General features: G+C 35.1%; 1 protein-coding gene across 20 annotated transcripts in view; it reads right to left on the minus strand.

The window, feature by feature from the left end:
* Window positions 1-25,263, minus strand: part of PPFIA2 (PTPRF interacting protein alpha 2) — a 508,377-nt gene that overhangs the window by 118,430 nt on the left and 364,684 nt on the right. For all 20 annotated transcript variants that reach the window (XM_008004129.3, XM_008004144.3, XM_073020972.1 and 17 more), the window contains 2 exons: window positions 8,988-9,209; window positions 610-756 (listed from right to left, as the gene is read on the minus strand). In XM_008004129.3, coding sequence (XP_008002320.1) covers window positions 610-756; window positions 8,988-9,209 — 369 coding nt within the window. The remainder of the gene's footprint in view (window positions 1-609; window positions 757-8,987; window positions 9,210-25,263) is intronic.

Here is a 25,263-nt window from a genome sequence, read left to right on the forward strand (position 1 = left end):
AGTAAAAATTTTAGGCCTCATGTACCATATGGCCTCAATCCCAAATACTCAACTGTATTGTAGCACAAAAACAGTCATAGATAATTATTAAATGATTGGGCATGGCTGTGTTCCAATAAGACTTTATTAACAAGAGAAGGCAACCAACCAGCTTTGGCCCACAGCTATAGTTTGCCTGTTTCTGCTCTAGAGCCCAATAAACTTAGGATTCCATTATTGGCTCTGGTGTTTAGTAGATGTATGATCTTGGGAAAGTGTGACTGTCTCTGAACTGTAGTATCTTCAGTATAATAACTCTGCCTACTTCATAGGTGGTGGTTAGAATTAAGTGAGGTAATACATGAAAACTGTTTAGCACAATTTCTGGCTCATGCCTATATGAAAAGTAAGTCATAGTCATTACTTGTATTATTATTAAGATAAATAATTTATCTTTCTAGAAAGGAAATTTCACACTGAAAATCATATTTGTTTTGCCAGAGAATTTTAAATTTTAGAGAATGATGACTCAAACATCTGTCAAGAAGTACCCTATTTTATTTACTTCCTGTTTTGCGAGAATGATGAGAACGCATGGACCAGAAAAAAACCAAGACAGAGATACTGAACCTGCCGTAGGATAGCTTCTTTATTTGCTAACTCATTTTCTAGTTTATCATTCATGTCATGTATGGAGGTAGATTCTCTCTGAGCACTGAGGTAACGCTTTTCAAGGGTTGTAATTCTTTCTTCCATATCTTCCTTTTGTGCCATGGCCTACAATTAAAATAATTTTAAAAAAGCAAGTCAGATTCTCAGATTGTTTAATTATTGTCTTGTTAAATAAAAAAGAAACATAAAAACCATTGCATTCTTGAAATAAATACTCATTCCTTTCTTTTCATTGAAGGAATGCAAGATTTCAGGTGACTTTACCCAACTTAGTTGTCAGAATTATTTTTGTATCTTGGTTAACCAAAAGCGTTTTGCTGTCTAAGAATACAATGGAGCAGGTTTTGAAACTGTCTACTGTAGAATTGGCATTCTTGTAAGAGAAGTGGCAGATAAATTAGTTCATTATGCAGTAAAATTAATTACAATTATGAGTAGAGTTGCAAATCATAAAATTGTTAAACTGGCGACTACAGTTCTAAATTGTAAAGCAATCTTCAAATAGATAACAAATACCATCCGTATTCTTACCTTTATGTTAAGAAAGAGGAACTCTGTGGTTAAAACAGCAGGCCACAAAAAAAAAAAAATAGTACATTTGGATCTTATTTACAAGTTTACCAACTGACTTAGACTCTTAACCATTTACCTAGTTATATATGTTTCAATTACATAAGAGTTTAAAGAAGTCCATGAACGCATAAATATATGAAAAAATCAAGTTCAAGTGGAGAAAATCATGGCATTGATAATATTTTAAACAGTAATTTTTAAATAATAAAATTTATAGGTAGTAATATGGAGATAATTTTACCTTACTCACAGCTTACGTGGAAATTTATTGGTAGTTAGATAACCTACTTTATTGATAAGATGTTGGGGGAAAATCAAGTGCAGAAGTGAGGCTCATTGGCCTAGAATGGTTTCCTGAGAAAGTGGGAAGCTTCTTTGTATAAGAATCCTGGAATTGAGGAAATGGCGATAGTTTCCATATCTTATTATCCAGAATCATTTCATCACTTATTCCTAATCAGTGCCTTTGCCACTCTCCTACAGGGTCCAGAGCCAGTCCCATCACCTATAATAATCAGATAAGCAGACAGCCTTTCTTCCAATTTTCTTTCTTTCTTTTTTTTTTTTTTTCAGATGATAACTCTAATGAAAGGATAGGCAGAATAAAAAGTAAAATAAGGAATAAAATAGGTAATGTCCTAATCTAATATAATAGCAAGACATAAATTTTGTTTAAATAATAAAGAGAGAAAATACCAGAAGTAGTGGATAAAAGGGCTGACATTAAGAATTTCAGGGAAATGGGATGAAAACTTGAAGTGAGATGCTGTGTGTGTTTATATATGTACCATTTTTATACATGCAGTTATTTGACTTTGAAAATTTTTGTATACATAAAAAATTAAAATTAATTAAAAAGTAATAGATCAGCCAGAGGTGATGGCTCACACCTGTAATCCCAGAATTTTGAGAGGCCAAGGTAGGCAGATCACTTGAGGTCAGGAGTTCAAGACTAGCCTGCCTGATCAGTATAGTGAAACTCCGTCTCTACTAAAAATACAAAAAACTTAGCTGGGCGTCATGACACGTGTGTGTAATCCCAGCTATTTGGAGAGGCTAAGGCCTGAGAATCGCTTGAACCTGGGAGGCAGAGGTTGCAGTGAGCCAAGATCGCACTACTGCACTCCAGCCTGGGCGAAGGGCAAGACTCCATCTCAAGAAAAAAAAAAAAAAAAAAAAAAAAGTAATAGATCCAGATCCACCATGAAACTCATCATGTTGCCCCTAGTCTCCTGCTCACCTGCAAGTTAGCTCTCTCTCTTGTATTTTTTGTCTTTTATTCTCCTTACTTTTCCTCCACCCTGCTGCACAAGAGATATTTCTAAATGCTACTCTGATCATATTGCTTCTTGGTTTCAGTACTTGTATTTCTTCCCCTCCATCTTCAGGGTAAAATCTGAGCTACAAAGCCTAGAAAAAAAAAAGTGGTTTTGTAACCTGATACTTCCTTACTTCTGTGTACTGGGGCTAATAACATCCCCCCAAAATTTGTGTCCACTCTGAACTTGTGAATGTGATCTTATGTGCAAATAAGATTTTGTTGACATAATCAAGTAAAGATGAGGTCACACAGGATTAGGATAGGCCCTAAATCCAATGACTGGTGTTTTTATAAGGAGGGGATTTAGGGACAGAGAAATACGGGGAAGAAGGAGGAAGGCAGTCAGAGAATGGAGTTATACAGAGTTATACTGCTACCAGTCAAGAATGCCAATGATTGCCAGTAACCATTAGAAGCTAGAAGGGGTGAAGAAGAATCTCACTAGAGCCTTCAGAGAGAATATGGTCCTGCTGAAACATTGATTTCAGACTTAAAGCCTCTAAAACAGTGAGTGACTAAATTATGGTTGTTTTAAGCCATCCAGTTTGTGGTGATTTGTTATGGCAGCCCTACAAAACTAATGCACTCTGTGACTTCATGTCTACCTGGAATGTGTTTTGTCGTCTTTGTCTAGCTCAATCATACTGACCATCAAGACCCAGTCAAAAGCTACTTGGGTTAATTATGTTGACATTAAAGTGCAAACATAAAAAATTAAATTTAATCTATGAATTCAGCAAAAATTAGCCAGACTAATTTTTAAGAAATATTATATACATACCCCTAGATTTTAGGCATCCCAAATAATGTCTATTATTTAAAACACTTCTTATTTTCACTTTTGACTTTTTCTACTTTATATATTTTTTATCTCAGTGATGGTAGAGATTTTGTCTTAGAGGATCCTTTCAGAATGCTTAATATTGTATTCTGCCCATTTCACTTGCAAACAGAACTCTGGGAAAATTTCGTGGCCTGAAGAGAAAAGTCTAAAGCTAACCTGTATAAATAAACTTCTTACTACATTTTAACAGCAATAAAATCAACAAAAGACATACACACATTTCTCAAGAACATGAGCATTGAAGTAGTACATACTTGCTCCAAATGCTGGTTCGGGACACTTACTAACTCTGTTATAAGGGTCAATGTTGCTCACCTTTTCTGTGCTTCACCTTCTTCATATGTTATGTGAGTTGAGATTCTAATATGTAGCACATAGTATTGCTGTTAGGACTCAGGAAGTGCTTTGTATGGTGTCTCATGTAGAAAACACCCTCGATAAATAATAGTCTTTTTTTATTATTAATTACTTTTGTGTACACAATTAGATGATCTCACTCTATGACATACATTACATGCAGGAATTTTTGCATTTTGTAATTTTGGTACTGCATTTTTTGATTCAGTGATTCATGTGGGAGATTCAATTTTTAACTGCAGGCTGTGTTGCCAAAAATAAACTGGATTTACAAGTCAGAGAAATAGCTTATCCCTCTGTCATTTGAAAAATTCTAAAAAAGGGAGCTTTTTCTAGTCCCTAAAACTTGCTACCTACAAAAAATGAGAAAAAATAAAGATGCAATTATCTCTTGACCTGAAGTTTATGTATAAATTTCATATTTTTCATATCTAATAAATATAACTCTCTGGTAATTTAGATCTATTAAAGTGAAAAATATAACTACATGTTTCAGATAATAGAAAAGGCAACACTGATATGTAGTTAATTCATTTAATCACATAGTGAAATTCTGAAGAACTGTTAATAGGAAGTTGGAAATACAAGATGGTTTTATTCACAAAACAAAATGTAATTAAAATACTCCACTGAAAATTTTAGCTATTTGCACAGCTATGTATGTGGTATATTATTATCCATACACAATTAATGATCCTCTTGATTAAAAACTGGAGAGATAAGCCACTTTTATAAGATCGTCTATTTTTCTAATTTGAGTGTTGTGTCTAGCTTTAATCCAACTCACCTATTCTTCATAGGTCAAAATCAATTTAAGGAGTTTTGTTTGAAAACAAAATGTAAAACGAAAGTAAATTTTGGATAGGTTTCTTTTTTGACAAAGAAAAATTACAAAAATATATTCTGAAGCGATCAGTGGAACATATTTATAAATTAGATTGGTGCAAAAGTAAATGTAGTTTTTGCTATTCAAAATAATAGTTCATTTTTAGATACCATAGAATGTCCTCACATGCAAAGCAAATTACCTTTCGATTTTTTATTATGTGGTTGTTTTTTCTTATTTCCTAATTTTTCCTCAATTATTACAACAAACATTTATTACCTGTACAATTTATAAATCATACTATGCTAGAAATGCTATAGGAGTATCAAGAAAAGGGAGCTTATTTTTTTCTATTAAGAAACTTGCAATCCATGGCTTACGCCCATAATCATAGTCCACTGGGAGGATGAGGCGGGAGGATCGCTTGAAACAGGAATTTGAGACCAGCCTGAGCAACATAGTAGGACCCTGTCTCTACAAAAAATACAAAAATTTTCCGGACATCATGACACGTGCCCGGTAGTCTTAGCTACTCCAAAGGCTGAGGTGAGAGGATTGCTTGAGCATAGGAGTTCGAGGTTGTAGTGAGCTGAAAACACTACTGCACTTCAGCCTGGACAACAGAGCAAGACTCTGTCTCTAAAATAAATAAATAATATTTTAAGAGAATAATTAAGAAGAGAAAAAGAAACTTGCAATCCAGTTGACTCTCTGTGACCATAACCCAGAAAAATATTATTCAAGAAAATAAAAGCTTTAAGTCCTAAGTAATCTGTTTTTTTTTTTAAGTATGTGATTTCACATCTTCTTGCTTATTGAAAAAAAAAATCCAAATATTGATTATTTAGAGGACAGTTATATTGTAGCTGCATTTTATGATAATTGCTATCACTGAATTAATTATTACGCTGTGTTGATTTTGGAAGTAGTTCATAGTGGAAGAAGCACAGGTTTTGAAGCCATGCTGATCTTGTTTCTCCTCTGTGCTGCTGGGGAGAGAACTGCATAGACCTTTGGCAAGTTACTTTACCTCACTGAACCTTATGGTTCTCATCTGAGAAAAATGGAGATAATAATTAGCATTTCCCCTTTTTGCCAGTTGTGAGGAATTTGAGAATTTCCATGTAACACAACTGTAATAGTTTTCACATGTGACTGGTCCTTAAAAAATCCTTCATAAGCCACAGGCTTCGGTCTTGAGACCTGAATATTTCAGAATTAGTTTATTTAGCCTTCACAGTGCACTGTGTGTGTGTGTGCGTGTGTGTGCGTGCATACAAAAAAAAAGTGATACATCCAGTAATGCAGGCTGAGTATAGGCCCTTTCACAGGTCTCATCAATGCCATCACTTCCTACTGTCTTGCACCTGGCACTTTCCACTTTTCCATTGCCAGCCTGGCTCTGAAAATATTTGTGTTTGCAATCTCCTTTCAAAGGTGGGTGATGAGAGAGATTCCTTTCTCCGGAAACTCTTCCAAAATATAAACATAGACACGATGGGGCTGATAAGAGTAGTTGTATTTTAAAATAATTCCACACGAAAGGAGAACGTTTTGTCCATGAGAATAGATTCTTAATCAAGAACACCTGGCATCAGAGGCGTGCATTTTCCATCTGACTGGGCGTTTTGTCACCTACATTCCGAGACTATTAGTATCAAGGAGTTATTTTTAAATGGGCAGTAAGAAAATGGGAATTGGATGTTGGACCTTACCTGTAAGTGATGCTGGATTAGATGAGCATTAACAGAGCAATGAGTACTAAAATGAAAGGAAATCATCTAAATCTCCAGAACCAAGAGAATGAAGACAGAGAGAATGAACAACAGATCAAGAAGTGAGCCCGGGGAGGCTGAGGCAGGAGAATGGCGGGAACCCGGGAGGCGGAGCTTGCAGTGAGCCGAGATCGCGCCACTGCACTGCAGCCTGGGCGACAGAGCGAGACTCCGTCTCAAAAAAAAAAAAAAAAAAAAAAAAAAAAAGAAGTGAGCCCGATGATTTGATAGCCAAAATTCAAGTAATTCCTTATTAGTGATACAGAAGAGAGGTTAAACTGTCTTTAAGAACTCTTTGAGTTGGAATTGTGGGGAGGATAAAGAGGAGAGATGCAGCCATGAACTATTAATTCATAAAAAGTTGTATCATTATCTGTGTTGCAGTGGAGCAGTCTACCACTTCATGCTTCATCTATCTCTCTTTGTTTTGTTTTGCTAGTAGCCATCATCTTAGTACATATTCTGATATCATTCACACCTTCTGATATTTACTTACAAATATCTATTCTTTCAGCAAAGATTTTTTGAGTGCCTGTTATACAATCAATAGCTGCGTAGGTACTCTGAAGACAGCAGTGAACAAAACAAGAAAAAAAAATCTTAGCCCTTATAGATGTTTAGGAATAGTTGGGAAGGGAGGCATATGATAACCAACTATATCAGTAAAATAAATAAACATTGTGTCAGGTGATAGAATGTCCTGTGGGATAAGCGAACAAAAGAAGGAGAGTGTATATGTGTAAATAGAAAGGTCAGGGGACATTTCACTGAGAAAACAACATTGAACAAAAGGCAGAGAGTAAAGAAAATGTAACAAAACAGGTCTGGCTTGCTTAAGAGGTCACTCCAGTTGAGCAGAGCATGGTCGGATGAGACAGTAGATGATCTCGAAGAGGTCAGGAAGGTGGTAGTAGAGAGATTGTATATGGCTTGTAGACCACTGTAAGGGCTTTGATAATACTGTAAGTAGAATAGGTAGTCATTAAAATGTTTTAAGCAGAAAAATGACATGAACTGACTTACAGGCAGGCAGCTCAAGCTGCTGTGTTGAGCACAGACTGAGGTGAGCTGAAGGTATGAGCAAGAACACCAGGGAACAGACAACTATTGAAATAATCCAGTGAGATAAAGTGATTGTGTAGAAAAAGAAAAAGCCACGAAGATTCTGAGAAGAGGTCCCATTATGAATATTTTGAAATTGTAGATAACAGGATTTATTGCTGAATCAAACCAAGTGTGTGAGGGGAGAGATCTTAAGGACAGCTCCAAGACTTTTGGCCTAAGCAACAATAATAATGGATATGGAAGACTGCAGGAGGGTCTGGTTTGTTGAGAAAATATCAAGAAAAGAGTTTGAAAATGCTAATTTTGAGATATCCCTTAGTGATTGAGAGAGAAACATCGGGAAATTAGGAAAGAAGAACAAGCTGGAGATATTAACTGGGAGTCCTAAGATGATGGTGGCTTTTGGAGCCATGAGACTGCAGAAATTTACCAGGGAAATAAAAGTAGGTGGAGAAGGGAAGACACTCCAAGGTAGGGGAGGAGAAACAGAAGTAGTAAAAGAGCCTGTGATGAGGTAAGCAAGTAAATACGGATGAAAACCAGGGGAGGAGAATGTGCTATTAGCCCAGTGAAGAAGTCCTCTGGAAAATGGATCAAGTGCTTAAGAGGACTGAGAATTGAACCCCGGATTCAGTAACATGGAGGTCAATAATGACTTTTATGAGAAGAGTTTTGGTGGGACAGTCAGGGAAAAAGTAAGATAAAATTGGCTTATAAGAGGATGGTAAGAAAAGAATTCGGTACATAGAATAGGACCAACTTGATGAACAACTAGCTAATTAGATACAAAAAATATTTTTAAAAGATACAAATACATTTAAAATATGTAAAAATAGAAAAGGCAAAAAGTCAGAAAACTCAATTTCCACAAATATAATTTTCTTTTTAGTTGTGAGTGAAAAGGTGAAAAAGTGAAAAGATTCTAAACTTTCACCTTAGCAGGTAAAACGATTTGACAGTGTTACAAATCAAACATCTCCTAGTATCTTTTGTAGTAACTTAAAATACTCTCTTTTTTCATTTGATATTAGCCAAGAGGCTGAGAAGTGACTAAAGTACTCATTTTTGTTTTAAGTAGAAAAAGGGATGTTATGTCTAACAGGAATTTAATATAAAGACAAAGAAAGGTTATGTTATACATATGCGTGTATATGCATATTAACAGAGATACATTCACCTTCATGACACAAAACAAAAACAAGCAATGGAACAATTTGAATTATTTTTGTAGTATTTCTATATGCTAAGAGTATGAGTATAGCAATTCATGATTCATACACATATTTAGGGTTATTTAAAATTAAAAGCTTATGTTTAAAAAAATGTATTAATAGCTTCAGAATGTCTTTGTTATATCTGACCCTTGATAGCACATATTTCTTTCCATATATATTTAAAGCACTCACGAAGTAAACTGTTTGCCCTATTGAACAAGTTTCATAACTAATATAATGCATGCCAAAGTATGGTCTTTTGGTAAGTAAAAAGTGTATGGTCATTAAGGGAAATTATGGAAACAGTATCTCAGAAGCAGCATTCAGAAATCAAAGACTGAAAGTAAGATGAATCACTTACCTCCCTAATGTCCCTTTGATACTTGGTGTTCATTTCTTCTGTTTTAATGAGATCCTTTCTTGCTGTCTCTGCTTCCTGTTCCACCTCTCCCACTCGGGAAGAAAGGGCTGCTAAACGTTCTTTCATCTGGGCCATTTCATAGTTTTGCTTTTCAAGCAATTCTTGTAGTTCAACTATTTGACTAGTTTCATCGGTTGAGTCTATAGAACCATTGGACAAACGCTGCAGGAATAGAAAAAGAAATGGCACTTAAGAATTTTCATCTTTCATTTAAAATTTAAAATAAACTTAAAGAAATTAAACTGACACTGCTTTCACACTGAGAAATAAGAAATTCTGAAAAGAACTAGCTTTGCCAAAAAACTAAGTTTCTGAGGAAACTGTTAATTGACATTAAAATATGAAGGTAGATCAGTAATTTTCAACCAGTTTAATAGATATATTTGAAATGGAAAATATGCTATGTTCTCTCTATATGTAAAACATAGCATAAAACACTGAGGTATCCTAAACATTAAGTACTAGCTACTATTTTATCAATTAGATATATAGTTTATTATTAATTTACAATACTATATTGATATAACACCACACATTATTTTTAATTAATAGGTAAGGACCTATAAAGTGTGCAATTTAAAAATCTTTGTTCAAGATCCTTTGTAAATTTTTAAGTTTTATTTTCAATGATGCCCAGGAAAAGAACTTACCAAATATTTTTTATTAAAAATTATTCCTGCTGTGAATCTGACCTAGCTGGAACAAACATACAGCATAGAAAAGTTTTGATTTCTATATTACTATTAACATAAAATCATGCGTGCACACAACCCACAGGAAGGAGGCTAAAAGGGGTTAAATATTTTGAGAGATGATTTTTCTTCTTTCCGAAAGGACTGCATAGAAACCAGGGTTTTTTAAAAGTGTATCTTCAGAAGTATGCCCTACAGCTCAAGTCCAAAATATATAAACAACTCAAACACCTCAATAGAAAGAAAAGAAATCCTCAGATTAAGAAACAGGGAAGAGACCTGAATAAACATTTCTCAAAAGAAGACATACAAATGGCCACCAGATATATGAAAAAATGCTCAATACCAACAATGCATCAGGGAAATGCAAATTAAAACCACAATGAGATATCACTTCATACCTGTTAGAATGGCTATTAGCAAAAAGCCAATAAGTGTTGGTGAGAGAATAAGAATGTGGGAAAATGGAACCCTTGTACACTACTAGTAAAAATGTAAATTAGTATAGCCACTATGGAAAAAGTATGAGAGTTCCTCAAAAATTCAAAATTATCATAGAATCCAGAAATCTCACTTCTGGGTATATAACCAAAGGAATTGAAATCAGTGTGTGGGAGAGATATCTGCACTCCCATGTTCAATGCAGAATTATTTACAATAGCCAATAAACGGTATCAACCTAGGTGTCTATCACTGGATGAATGGATAAAAGTGAGTGTGATATACATACACAATGAAATACTATTCAGATTCTAAAAAGAAGGAAATTCTGTCATTTGTGACAACATGGATGAACCTGGAGGACATTATTCTAAGTAAAATCAGCCGGGCACAGAAAGACAAATTCTTCTTCACCTCGCTTATCTGTAGAATCTAAAAAAGTCAAACGCATAGAAGTTGTTAGTAGAATGGTGGTTGGCAGAGGCTGGAAAAAGAGGATGGCTGTGATGAGTTAATGGGAGATGTTAGTCAAAGAGTAAAATGATTCAATTGTACAGTAAGAATAATGTTCTATGACACAGCATGATGACTATAGTTAATAATAATGCATTGCTAGAAGAGTAGATTTTAAGTGCTCTCACCACAAAAATGGTAAGTAAGCGAGTGACAGATATGTTAATTAAATTGATTGAATCATTCCACATTGTATACATATATCAAAACTTTACATTGTATCCCACGAATATGTACATTTATTATTTGTCGATTAAAAATTAAGAGGCTGGGTGTTGTGGTTCACTCTTGTAATCTCAGTGCTTTGGGAGGTTGAGGCAGGAGACTGCTTGAGGTGATGAATTTGAGACCAGCCTGGGTGGCATAGCAAGAACTCATCTCTAGAAAAAAATTGAAAAAAAAAAAAATGAGGGTGTGGTGGCATGCACCTGTTGTACTAGCTGCTCAAGAGGCTGAGGCATAAGGATGGCTTGAGCCCAGGACTTTGAGGCTATAGTGAACCATGATCATGCCACAGCACTCCAGCATGGGCAACAGAGCCTTACAGCCTTTAAATACATACATACATACATACATACATACATACATATATATATACATACATACATAAGAAAAGAAAAGAAAGTATGGGCTGTATGCGGTGGCTCCCTCTTGTAATCCCAGTAGTTTGGGAGGCCGGGGCAGGAGGATCACTTGATGTCTGGAGTTTGACACCTGCCTGGGCAACATGGGGAGACTCCATCTCTAAACAATAGAAAAATTACCCAGGTGTTGTGGCATGTACCCATAATCCTAGCAACTAGAGAGACAGAGGTGGGCAGATTGCTTGAGCAAGGTCCAAGTTGTAGTGAGCCATGATTGCATTAGGGTGCTCCAGCCTAGGTGAAAGAGTGAGGCTCTGTCCAAAAAATAAATAAATAAATAATATAAAAATAAAATAATAATAATAATAAATAAAAGTATGCTCCTCAGCCTAGCTACATTGGAGAAGTTTTGTAGTGAGGACAATGCAGCAATTTGGGAGAAATAACTAAGAGAAAAAAAAAAGTAGAAACAAAGTATAGAGAGAAAATACAGAAAGTACACTTATTTCTGCTCACTTTTTAAGCACTTGTTTAAAAACAGGAATTTCTGGGCTGGGCGCGGTGGCTCACACCTGTAATCCCAGCACTTTGGGAGGCCGAGGTGAGTGGATCACGAGGTCAGGAGATCAAGACCATCCTGGCTAACACGGTGAAACCCCGTCTCTACTAAAAATAGAAAAAAAAAAATAAACCGGGCGTGATGGCGGGCGCCTGTAGTCCCAGCTACTTGGGAGGCCGAGGCAGGAGAATGGCGTAAACCCGGGAGGCGGAGCTTGCAGTGAGCCGAAATCGCGCCACTGCACTCCAGCCTGGGCGACAGAGGGAGACTCCATCTCAAAAAAAAAAACAAAAACAAAAACAAAAAACATGAATTTCTTTCAACATGATAGATATATTAGAAAACAATTTCAATGTAATGTAAATTTTTTGTGTTTTTTAACATGCAATTTTGTTCCTGAGAAGCACTGGCGAAATACAGAAAACCACACCTGGCTGAAACAAGCCACATAGGAACACATAAAACGCACACATGCTCATTCTTCAAATATCTAAAACTGACCTCAGTGTCCCATGTATGTTAGAAATTTGCCCATCAACACCTGTGTTACAACTTTCTGTCTGATTTCAGATACCCTTCCTTCTACAACTTCACAAGAAATGAAAGCCGTTAAGTCTTCCAACACTTCGACAAGCAAACTTCGGCTTTTTCTCAGGGGGAAAAAAGAAAAAACTTATGACCGTATTTGTGCAATTTCTATTTAACAGGTGTAAAACTGTGCTACCATTTTTATTAGCTTTTTTACCTTTATTTTAATGTGACACTGATAAAGTTTTTAGGGTTGTGCCATAAACTTCATTACCCCCTTAAGCCCTGTATTTTTTATTGCACAATATTGCATGGCTCATGATATTTAGGAATGCAAATGACACATAGAGCAGAATGGACTATAGAAGAATGGGAAGAACAGAAAGCATCATAAAGGCAGTGAGAAAGATAAAACAGAGAAAGCAAATGCAGGCAAATGGAAAGAAGTAGTGTAAGTCCAATAACCTAATACAATGTGAGAGTGTGGAGAAATAGCTAAGCGAATCAAAATTAAAAGAGCAGAGAAAGACAGAGACAATTGCCTTTTTAAAGTTGACTGGAGGAATTTCTCAATGTGATAAGGTAGAAGTTCTAATAAATCTTACACTTGTCTAGTTACTTGTAGACTGTATACAGAATTTGAAGATATTTAAAATTATGGCAAAATCCCTCTAAAATCAGTTATCATACCTCAGTTATCTCAAATTTAGAAATAACTGACTGGCAATTGATTTCACCGGTCTTTCCTAATCCAGATCTTGAGTGCTGCCTAATGATTATAAACTGGCCTTTCCGAGTTCAATGTACAGATAGCTGTGTACTATAGAAGTTCACAATTCCCTTCCTCTAAGAGCAATTCTGAGAGAAATGTTCAGCTCTGATCCTTCAACCAGCAACATTTCCAGCAGAAAGGGGAAAAGAGACTCTAAAGGGAGATGTGATTAATGCACTGCAGTACACACTCCAACATTCCCACATATTCGTAACATCACTTACCCCTTTTATTAAATAGAGTTTGGCACCCACAATACAGCAGTTCTATGTTCAGATGTGGAATGATATCTTCACAGAATTAGGTCTGTAGATTCAACTTGTATCTTAAGAGATAATTTAGTAACCAACAGGGATTCTTGGAAATAATGTTTACATACTATAAATAAAATTACAATGCAATCATGCTAAATAATTAAATTCAAAAATATTTCTTAAAAATAGGAGAAACTATTGTATTCTTGGCGTAAACAAATATAACTTGATATGTTTGTACAATGAAAACAAACACATTACTGATCTCTCCAATAGAATGAATGAATCACAAAAACATTATGCTGAGAAATAGAAGCTACGTACAAAAGAGTACATAATGTGTGATTCAATTTACTTGAAATTCTAGAAAAGATCATCCTAATCTATAATGGCAGGAAAGCAGATTGGTTGTTGCCTGGGATGGGAGGTGGAATGGGGGAGGTGGGGTTGACTTCAAGAGGGCATGAGAGCACTTCTAAGGTTTATGGGGATGTTCTTTATCTTGATTTGGGTGTTTATGAAGGCACATATATTTATCAAAATTGACAGAATTGTGCACGTAAATTATATGTTACTTGTACATTAATAAATTTGCTTAAAAAACTATAAAAACCTTGAAAAATACATTTTTATTTTGAAAAATGTTTTATGGAATTGAAAAATCATATTTAAGATTCTAGAGCTCTAAAGAATTTTGGAGAAACTGAGACTCAGGTAATCACATAGAGGTGATCTGAATTAAAATGCAGAACTTTTATTCCCAGTTCAGTTAATTTACCCCTTTACCATATTGCCTCTAATCAAAACATATAAATCAACAGGATAAAATTATACATGCTGAATAATATATATTTTATATATAATATTATATATATATATAATATTGGTAAATATTTATTCAGTGCAAATGAACGATATTTTTTTTCTAATTTGAAAAATGTTTGTTCCAATTCTGTGCACCTGCGCTCCATTAAAATCTTGTTAATGCACTTAACAAGCACATTGCATACTTTTAAGTGGGCTCAAGGTAAGAGAAATTTAACTAACTGTAGAGAGCAATCAGGCAATTAAAATAAAATACTTTTAAAATGCTAACTTTTAAAATTCCATTAAGCAGTAAATGTTCACTGTATAGTCTTTATGCTATTGTGTTAGGATTACCCATGAGAAGATTTTAAAACTCTCAATTTTTATTCTGTAGTGCTTATGAAACTTGTATTTGTAGAAAATACATAATCTTTTATTTATTCTCATGACCTTAAATATATTCTATGGTGAGCTTACTGTGTGTCTTAATAATATCAGAGAAGTCATATTAAAACTGTGATTTATATCTTAGAAAAAGATCTTGTTTTTGTTCCAAACCACTGTTAACTTGACTTACCTTTAAAATAAATTGTGGCACTTTAATTTAAATGACAAATGACTGTATTAAAAGTCAATACTTATTTTAAGCAGCTTTACTGGGATATAATTTACATGCCATAAAATGCACTCTTTAAACATAAAAAGTTCAGTGGAGTTTAGTATACTCACAGAGTTATGCAACTATAAACGTAAGTTAATCTCACATTTTTTCCACCCCTAGTGGAAATCTCATAATTATTAGCAATCACTCACACACCCACAGCCCCAGACAACCACTAACTACTTTCTGTCATACAGATTCGCTGTTTTGGACTTTTCACAGAAGTGGAGACACTGAACCTGTGTTCTTTCGTGACTAGTTTTATGCACTGAGCAGGATGTTTTTGAATTTCATTCAAGTACTGTAGCATGTTATCCATACTTCATTTCTGTTATTGCTGAATAGTATTCCATCATGGGGATATATTACATGTTATTTATGTAACATGTCTATCAGTTGATAGACATTAAGGTTGTGTCCACCTTTTGGCTACTATAAATAACTGCCATGAACTTTAGTGTAGAAGTCTTTACGTGGACAAATGTTTTCAGTTCTCTTGGATAGATTCCTAGAGTAGAATTGCTGGACCATATGACAATTCTATCTTTAACATGTTGAGGAAATGTTTTCCAAAGTGGTTGCACCATTGTACATTCCTACCAGCAATGTATGAGAGTACTAATTTTCCACATCTTCACCAAAACTTCTTATTGTCTATCTTTTTATTTCAGGTATTCTAGTGGGTGCAAAGTAATATTTCCTTGTGGTTTGGATTTGCATTTCCTAATGACTAACGAGATTGGACATCTTTTTAGGTACTTATGTTCATTTGTATATCTTCTTTGGAGAAATGTCTATTCAAATTATTTGCCTTCATATTAATTTATTTACATGTATTTTTATTGTTGATTTACATGAATTCTTTACATATATTTGATTCAAGTATTTTATGAAACATATGGCTTGCAAATAGCTTCTTTCTGTTCTGTAGACTATCTTTTCACTTTCTTTCATGATGGTGTTCTTTGAATTTCAAATGTTTTTAATTTTAAGAAAGTCCAGTTTGTCATTTTTTTTCTTTTTCTTTTTCTTTTTTTGAGACGGAGTCTCGCTCTGAGGCCCAGGCTGGAGTGCAGTGGCCAGATCTCAGCTCACTGCAAGCTCCGCCAACCGGGTTCACGCCATTCTCCTGCCTCAGCCTCCCGAGTAGCTGGGACTACAGGCACCCGCCACCTCGCCCGGCTAGTTTTTTGTATTTTTTAGTAGAGACGGGGTTTCACCGTGTCAGCCAGGATGGTCTCGATCTCCTGACCTTGTGATCCACCCATCTCGGCCTCCCAAAGTGCTGGGATTACAGGCTTGAGCCACCGCGCCCAGCTCATTTTTTTTCTTTATGGCTTGGGCTCCTGGTATCATTTCTAAAAAATCAATTCCCAACAGAAAGTCATAAAGATTTTCAATTTTTTAAAGCAGTACATACATATATCTGAAATTACTAATTATCAAATGCAATATGCTATTTTAAATTTATATTTTATATATATTTTTAAAAATAAATATTTTTACTCATTCACAAATATTTATTAAGCACTTACTTTGTGTAAGGTGGAAGATAACAAGTTTTAGAATTTTTTAAAAGGTGATAATACATTTCTGACATCAAGGCAATTCTATCAAGCAGAGAAGTAATACACAAATAAGCAAGTATATGCATTGCAATAAAGTATTATCATAAAGTTTTATTTTGCTTCATATTTATGTTGTGGGAACAGACAGCAGAGAATATCTCTGTGATATTCTTTGAGTCGGGTCTTGAAAGATTAGTTATTATATTTCAAGTAAAGGAAAGGAGGGGAGTACTTATTCTAGGAACAGAAAATAACATGAGCAAAGGGAGGGGAACATTCCCTGCAGAATAATTATAAGTTGTCCTATATGCAGAGCAGAAAACATGTGCTATAAGGAAATGGTAAAATATGAGACTTGAAAGGTAGGGACAGCATTGATTATGATGGCGTTTGTTTTTCCATACTGAATAGAATAAACTTTGGGTACCAGATAGAATGACAGAGAGCCATCAAAGGTGTTTGAATAGGGAAGTAACATGTATAACTTTGCAGGTAAACTGTTACTCTCTCATCATAAACTCGGTAATTCAGATAAAGCCTTTCCTATCTCTAATGGACAATTTTTGCTTGTTTGTTCAATATCCATTTTTCTTTTTCCCCCTTCCTCACAGTTAGGGTTGCCAGATGAAATATAGTATGTACAGTTAGATTTGAATTTTCAATAAACAATGAAAAACTTGAGTGTAATGATATCACATGCAGTATTTGTGTCAAGCTTATAGTAGGGGAATTGATTATGAAAAGAAAGCACTGAGCTAAAACCTGCAACACAAGCATAAATCATGCAGTTATCTGGCAGAGGAAACAGAAAGATCAAAGACAAAGCGATACAAGTGGGTTTACGATTTTCAAGGAGACCAGTGTAGCTAGAATGGACTGTATTAAATAAAGCAAGAGGGTGGGAGTGGATATAGATGGAAATATGATGTGTATTCTTGAGATCATTTTAAGACCGGCTTTTGCTCAAGGTGATATGAAAACTATAGGAAGGTGTTGAGCAGAGGAGTGACATGATTTCACTTACATTTTCAATGGATTCCTCAGTCCTCTTATAAAAGACAGGACAAAAAAATGAATTTAAGAAAATGAATTAAGAGGTGAAAGATTACATTGGCTTAGACCACGGTAGTAGGACTAAAGGTTATAAAAGGGGTCATATTCTTTGAATGGATTGAATGTGATATGTGACAAAAAGCATAGACTCAAGGATGACTGCAAGATTCGTAGTCTTTGATTAGAAAGATGATGCTGCAATTTTTTGGGAAGAGAAAGTCTGCAGGAGAAGCAGATTTGTGGTTAGGATGGGGAAAATCATGTACGGGGTTTTGAAAACAAAGTTTTAAATGACTAGTTAGATGTCAAAATAAAGGTGTCAGGCAAGCTACTGTATAAGCCTACAGTAAAGAATAGTGAGTATATGGATGTTTTCTGCAAGCAGTTATAACACTGGATGAGATCACCTGTGGAGTGAAGTAGGGGGTCATCAAAGATGACTAAGAATGTCTTTGTAGAACTCTCTTCAATTGTTACTTTATCAGAAAGGTCTTTCACCCCTGCCATATTATATATTTACAAAATATGTTTGTTGTCTTTCTCACCTACCAAAATATATATTCCTAAAATTGTTATCTCTATTAAAAGTTTAAATCTTAACTTACATATTATTGTACATTAACTGTAATACAATTATTGTACTTGGCTGTCAAACAGACTTTCCAAACTCAATATGTTTAAAACCTGTGTTCAGAACGTGCTTCTACCCCAAATATGTTTTGCCTTAATTCATCCCCAACTCAATTCGTGAGAACTTCAGCTTTTCACTTTCTCCAAAAATGGTGGAGTCATCCTTGAGTTCTCTCTTTTTCTCCCATCTTTTATACGATCTATGAGAAAAACTTGTTGGCTTTCTTTTCACAAAATATGTGAATGTGACCCACTGTCATGACCTCCACCATTGTCACCCTTGTCTGCATCATCTATTCTCCTTTGAATTACTGTAACAACCTTGTAACTGGTTCTTTGTTTCTAACTTTGTTTCTTATTTTCATTCTTACATCAGTCAAACTGATCCATGGTGATCCTGTTACATTGCAGTTAAATCAATATTCTCATGATAAATGTTCATAATAATCAGAAATATAAAAATAGCTAGGTCCCACATTACAGCATGAAATAAACATGTTAATGGTTGATAGAGAAAAACATTCACCTGTCAAATTCTTAAATAATCTGTATAGTTTGAAGAGATGAGATGCATGTATATTGAGTTTATTTTGTGTATATAGAGTTTATTCTTTTCTTTAGAGAAAGTCATCAATTGAAAGTTTTCAAATGTTTTGTTACTACTGTTGTTGTTCATCTATAAAATAAAGAAGTAACACTAGAGTGGATCTTTCTTCTTGGATGAATTACCAAGTAGTCCTTTTAGATGTGTAAATATAAGTCAAGTAGGCTCCCACATCCCAAGGAAGAATATTTAACAGAACCCTGACAAGAAGTGTCTCTTCTACTGTGTCTTGATATTGAGAGAGTGGAGGAGGAAGATATTTGACGTAACCAGGAGACTTCAGGAAGGAGAGGAAAAAACAGATTACTCCTCTTTCAATTGTGAAGTTCAATGTTTTTCTAAATTCACTAGTAGACTGACAATTGACTAGATCACAAGGAGCTCCAAGAGTCCACAAGGAGAACTTACCATGAGGGAAGTAAGAGTATGAACTTGAACTAGGGTCCAACACCCAGTGGTGGTTCTGGCATGGAATCTGGAAGACCTTTGACTCAGTCATCTTGATGAACTTGGGAACATGAGTATGAACCTAAACTTCAACTGGTAAAATTTGGAGAATGGAAAATTATTCCGGAAGAATCACTGTGGTAGAGGTTGTCACTACTGCTGGCGGAACTTCCAAACTAGGCCATTTATTGGCACAGGATGGTTTCATTTGGCCTGTATGTCAGTGGGTTATTGCAATGGTTCATGGATGGTATTTGATTTTGAGGGAACACTTGTTTCAAAAGTGATACTTTTAGGGTTAAAAATATGCAACAGCATTTTTAAAAATTTTACTCGCTTGTTACTTTGTCACATTTTCCAGTTATCTTTTCATGAATTGTAAACAAGCAAACAACAACAAAAACAAACAAACAAACAAAACACCTTTTTGGTCTGATCAAGTTTTGAAAGTTTTTAGATCACTTGGACAGAACAACATTGGTCTCAAGAGGCTGGTACCAGACTTACTGTTACTTAGACTACTTGAGCTCTCATATATTTTAGATAGTCAAAAAAGAGTTCAACTTACCTGTATCCAGGTCATAAAAATTTTATATGTAAAGAATTGGCGTTAGGCATAGAAATAATAAACACTAATCAAGTACAAGAGAGTTTAATTTCTTTTCTCTTTTTAAAAATTTCATTTCTGTCAGAGAAGCATATATACAATTAAAACAAACAAACAAAAAATCAAGTTGTTTATCCCTAGGAAAAGAAAAATAGTTCCAAAAGAATATGTGCCATCATTCTCAGCAAACTAACACAGGAACAGAAAACCAAACACCACATGTTCTCAGTTATAAGAGGAAGTTGAACAATGAACACATGGACACAGGGAGGGGAACGTCACACACCAGGGCCTGTCGGGGTGTAGGAGAGCATTAGGACAAATACCTAATGCATGTGGGGCTTAAAACCTAGATGACAGGTTGATAGGGGCAGCAAACCACCATGGCACATGTATATCTATGTAACAAACCTGCACATTCTGCATGTGTCACATAACTTAAAAGAAAAACCTGTCAATGAAATCCACTACTTTTGAAAGGGGAGTATATCGTATTCTGATAATACCTCTTAGAAAACTTGTAAAAGAAATTCCAAATCTGATAAACGGTATCTACCATTTACTACAATAAGCATCACATTAATGAATAGCATTATTATTAAAGTCTATACTTTTACAAGCTTTATAAGTCTTAGACAATAAGAAATGAAAACTGAAAATGAAGAGAAGAGAAAATTAAATCCTCCCAATTTGCTTAATTACTGAGAAAATACCAAGAGTATAGCAAACTCTTAGAACTGACAGGTTTGCTAGTTTGCTGGAATCCTTATCAATATTGGAAAATCAATAGCATCCTTATATGCCAGTATTAATTTATTAGGAAAAACATATAAAGGAGATAACAATTACAGTAACTATAAATACCTAGAAATAAATCTAATCATCTATAAGAGCTCTATGGGAAAAATTAAACAATTTTATTGAAGAACATAAAATAATACATAAATGAATGGAGACATAAGGTATATGTACACATGGTATAAAACAGTATACAATAAAGGCAATAACCTCCCCAAGCTAATTTATTAATTTAAGCAATTCCAGTAAAAATCTTGTTGTGGCACAGAAAACGATTCCCCCAAATATGACTTTGGCTTGTTGAGTGCTTTGAAAATTGAAAGGCCTCAGAAATAATCTTTAGAATCAAATCTCTCTCTGACCTTCCTCTCCTCCCTTTTTCTCTCTCTCTGGGATTCCCTTATCTGGCTAAAAACACTTCTTTCCACAAAGAATGTAACTGTCTTAAGATTCCCCTCTTCAGGAATCCTGTCAGATTAACCACTACAATAGAAGAGAAATTGGGAGTCGTCATGCCAAGACAGACTTATCATCTGTTCTTCAGAGGACAGCTCCCAGAGATTACCCAGGGGACTTAATCTGCATAATAAAACAATATTTGTTCCTGCGCAGTTTTCCCCCCTTACTTTCCATTAATTTGTCGGTCCCACCCAGTTTCCAAAAAGAATCATTTGCAAAATGTCTGCCTCCTGAATCCGTACATATCTCCTATGTTGAGAATATTTAAGCATCAGCCCTCTGGCCCCTCTTCCAGTCTAATACTTTGTAAATGGCAGTTATGTCCGTATGCGTGCTAAAATAAGTTTTGTATGCCTTTTTTTGTATTCATCTGCCTTCTCTCAATTCATTTTCAGCAAACTTTTAGAGGGCAGAAGAAAATTTTCTCCTTGGCCCCTACAATCTCAACAGGGTTGAAAAATGGAATTTGAAAAGCTGATATTATGATTAAGTTCTCAGAATCAAGATGTATAAAGTTAATAGTTAAAACAGTGTGGTATTTATTTCTTATTCTTGAGCACATAATTATTAAGTGTTCATCATGTTCTGGGAACTATTCTAGGTACCTGAGTTTCATTAGGAATAAAACAAGGATCCTAACATTTATGGAGGTTATTCGCTAACTGGGGTGGCAGACACTACATTACAGACATTATAAATAAGTAAAGTATATAAATACATACTGTGTTATAATACATTACTATGTTAGAATATATTACAACATTTGAAAAAAAGGCTGGATGGATTTGAGGAAGTTAGCCATGTATCTGGAGGAAAGGCATTTCAGACAAAGGAAAGAGGAAATCAAAAGTCAACAAGAGGCCAGTGTGGCTGGGGTAGATTTGGATATGAAGTCAGAAGATAAAGACAGTGAGATTTATGTAGAGCCTTGTGTAAGTGGAAAGCAGTTGCAGAGTTTTGAGCAGATGACTGATGTGTTCAGATATATGTTTTAAAACATCACTCTTGTATCAAAATATCACATGAACCATATAAATATAGAATTAGAATATATCCATAGACTCTTTTTAAAAAAAAAAAAAAGGAAACAAATTACTCTGATTCATGCTGTTTTAAAAATAATCTGGAGACGGCCCATGGGTGAAGCAGAGAGACCTCATAAAAGGTGATTGATTACAATAAATCAGCTGAGAGTTGACAGTGGTTCCTAGACTGATCAATGGAAGTGGTAAGATTCTGGATATATTTTGAAGGTAGAGTAAATCAAATTTCTTTATAGTTGGATGGGAGGTGTGAGAGATAGGGAGGATGTAAGAGTAATTTCAAATTATTTGCTTGAGCAACTGGAAAGGCAAAGTTTTCATCATGTAAACTAGAGATGATGGATCAAGTTTTGTAAGGGAGGATATCAAATAGGTAAGTTTTTGATATTTTAAGTGTACAATATCTTTTAGATATACAAGTGGAGATGTTCAATTGTGGCTGGATATATGCATTTGGTTGTAGGGTCTGAACTAGAGGTAAAGATTCATAAATTATTAGCATATGAATAGGATGAGATTGATTGGAATCATGGAGAGAATGTAGTCAGAGAAGATGTGGAGAGCTGAGCCCTGGGGTGAAGAGAGGAAGAGAAAAAGAGAAGAAACTGGGAGTCATCATGCCAAGACAGACTTATCAGCTGTTCTTCAGAGGGCAGATGCTCCAACATTAAGAAGTCAGAGGGAGGAAGATAAATGGAGACATAGCCACCGGTAAGGTAAGAGGAAAGTGTATGATGGAAGAAAACGATTAACTATGTCAAATACTGCTGAGACATCAACTACAGCAAGGCTTGAGACTTGGCTTGTATTTAGCAATATAAATTTAGTGATGACTGTAGCAGGAGTGGCTTCTGTGCTGTGGTGGGGCAAAACCTTATTGAAATAGGTTTATAAAGGAATTTAAAATGTGGGGCCAAAAGATATATATATTTTTTAAGTTAGGGGAACTTTGTATATTATAAGAATACAGTAGACCAGGAGTGCCTAGAGTCCAGGCCATGGATGTGTCCTGGTCTGTGGCCTGTTTGGGACCAGACTGCACAGTAGGAGGTAAAGGTGTGAGCAAAGCTTGATCTGTATTTACAACTGCTCCCTACCGTTTGCATTACCATCTGAGATCTACTTTCTGTTAGATCAGTGGCAGTACTAGATTCACAAAGGAGTGTGAACCCTGTTGTGAACTGTCCATGTGAGGGATCTAGGTTGTGCACTCCTTATGAGAATCTAATACCTGACGATCTGTCACTATCTCCCATCGCTGCCAGATGGGACTATCTGGTTGCAGGAAAACAAGCTCGGAACTCCCACTGATTCTACATTATGGTGAGTTGTGTAATTATTTCATTATATATTTCAATGTAATAATAATATAAATAAAGTGCAAAATAAATGTAATGTGGTTGAATCATCCTGAAACCATCCCCCACCCCACCCCCAGTCAGTGGAAAAGTTATCTTCCACAAAACTGGTTCCTGGTGCCAAAAACTTTGGGAACCACTGGAGTAGACAAAGAAAAAAAATGATGGCAAAAGAAAAAGCAGTAAAAATTGCTGGGGAAATATACTTGATTAAATGTGTGCTGAAGACATTACACATGGTATAACAAAGTTTTCTTTGAGTAGACTTTTTTGAAATTTTTGTAAGCCTCATGCTCACTCTAATAAACTCTTCCATTCTTAAGACTTTGCTTAAAGTAAATAATCTTATATTTTGAAATTCATAAAATTAGGTAGTTTTACGCTGCCTTTCCCTCCATAGTTCACATTTAATCTTTATTTACTTGTCACCTGTTCATCTCAGATCCCCCTGTTCATGAGCTATGTGACTTTGAGCCATTGATCCTTGCTCTACAAACCTCACAGGGTTGTTGTTACAGAGATCAAATAACATAACTCATGTAAAGACTTTATACCGGTTACTTATCTCATTCCTAAAGACCTATAGCCCCTTTGTTAATGAGGTTTTGAGGCAAGTTTGAGAAACAATTTGCCTAACTTTAAAGGTCAAGAACTAGCATTCCTTAATTCCATATTGAGGCACATCCAGTAGAATGCTCATTCTGGCATGGGCTATTTCCCTGTGGATAAAGAGCATCTCTGGAAACACTACATACTGTGTTTCTTTCTTGACGCTTGATGATATTAAGAGTTAAAATATAAACACTGTAGTACTTATACGAGTTAAAAATTGTACAGAACAATAATTCCTAATATACTTCTCCTGGAAATTTCATTTGTTGGAGGAGTGGGTCCCATCAAACACCCATTAAATTTCTGGGGAGCTTGTGTTTTATGAGAAATGATGAGTCAGATAAATTCTACCAAAGTGAGAAAATAAAATTAGGTCAATTGAGGAACTTCTAAATGAAAAACTTAAAAATTCTCCTGGCCTTGCTTAACAGATCAGACAAAACAAAACAGAGGAAAAATAACTTGTTCTTGTGTACATCACCAAAAGACAACATATTCCTTGGCACAAAATGAACCCTCCAATTATGTTAATAAATAAAGGTAAATGAACAAATTTCCAGTCAGCCAGTCTTTTAAAGTCTTTGGAAATATCCTTCTTCAGAAAAAAAAAGTTTATTCTGAGTCCCTCAAATCCTTATTATACTTATTATTGAAGACAACAGAGTCGATTTCACTTCATCTTTCCATCTAATAAGGTCTTAGTTAACACACAATAATCCAGTCACTGCTCCCCGAGAGATTTGTTTTGAACCTAATGAGTTTCCACACAGGATTAAAAGATTTTTATTTTTGCCATGGCATATAGAAGATTCCAGAAAATTGATATAACTTCATGTATATATGGCTAAGCCACAGAATAGCCTAACTCTACTCTTTTGGCCCCTTTTCTAGCCAATCTTTGAACCACTGGGCCAGTCCAGTCCATGTATATCGTTGGACCTGTTCTTTCCAAGTTGGCAAATTCATAAACTCCATTCGCTTTGGGGTTTCATTACTTGACAATTCAACTGAAGAACAAAGGAGAATCATGCAAGTTGTTATGTTTTATTAAGAATCAAAGTACAATATATGGGATCAATACACAGAAGAAAATATTCTGTGAGTGCAATCCAGTTGTAAATAAGCCCAATTATAACTATTTTTGAGAGAGGGAATCAATAATGCATAAAATGAGCTACAGTTGACAAGACTGAATCTTTGAAAGAATGGTTGTTGGGAGTAGTTAA

The sequence above is a fragment of the Chlorocebus sabaeus genome, chromosome 11 (assembly GCF_047675955.1).
Source record: "Chlorocebus sabaeus isolate Y175 chromosome 11, mChlSab1.0.hap1, whole genome shotgun sequence".
Classification (NCBI taxonomy): domain Eukaryota; kingdom Metazoa; phylum Chordata; class Mammalia; order Primates; family Cercopithecidae; genus Chlorocebus; species Chlorocebus sabaeus.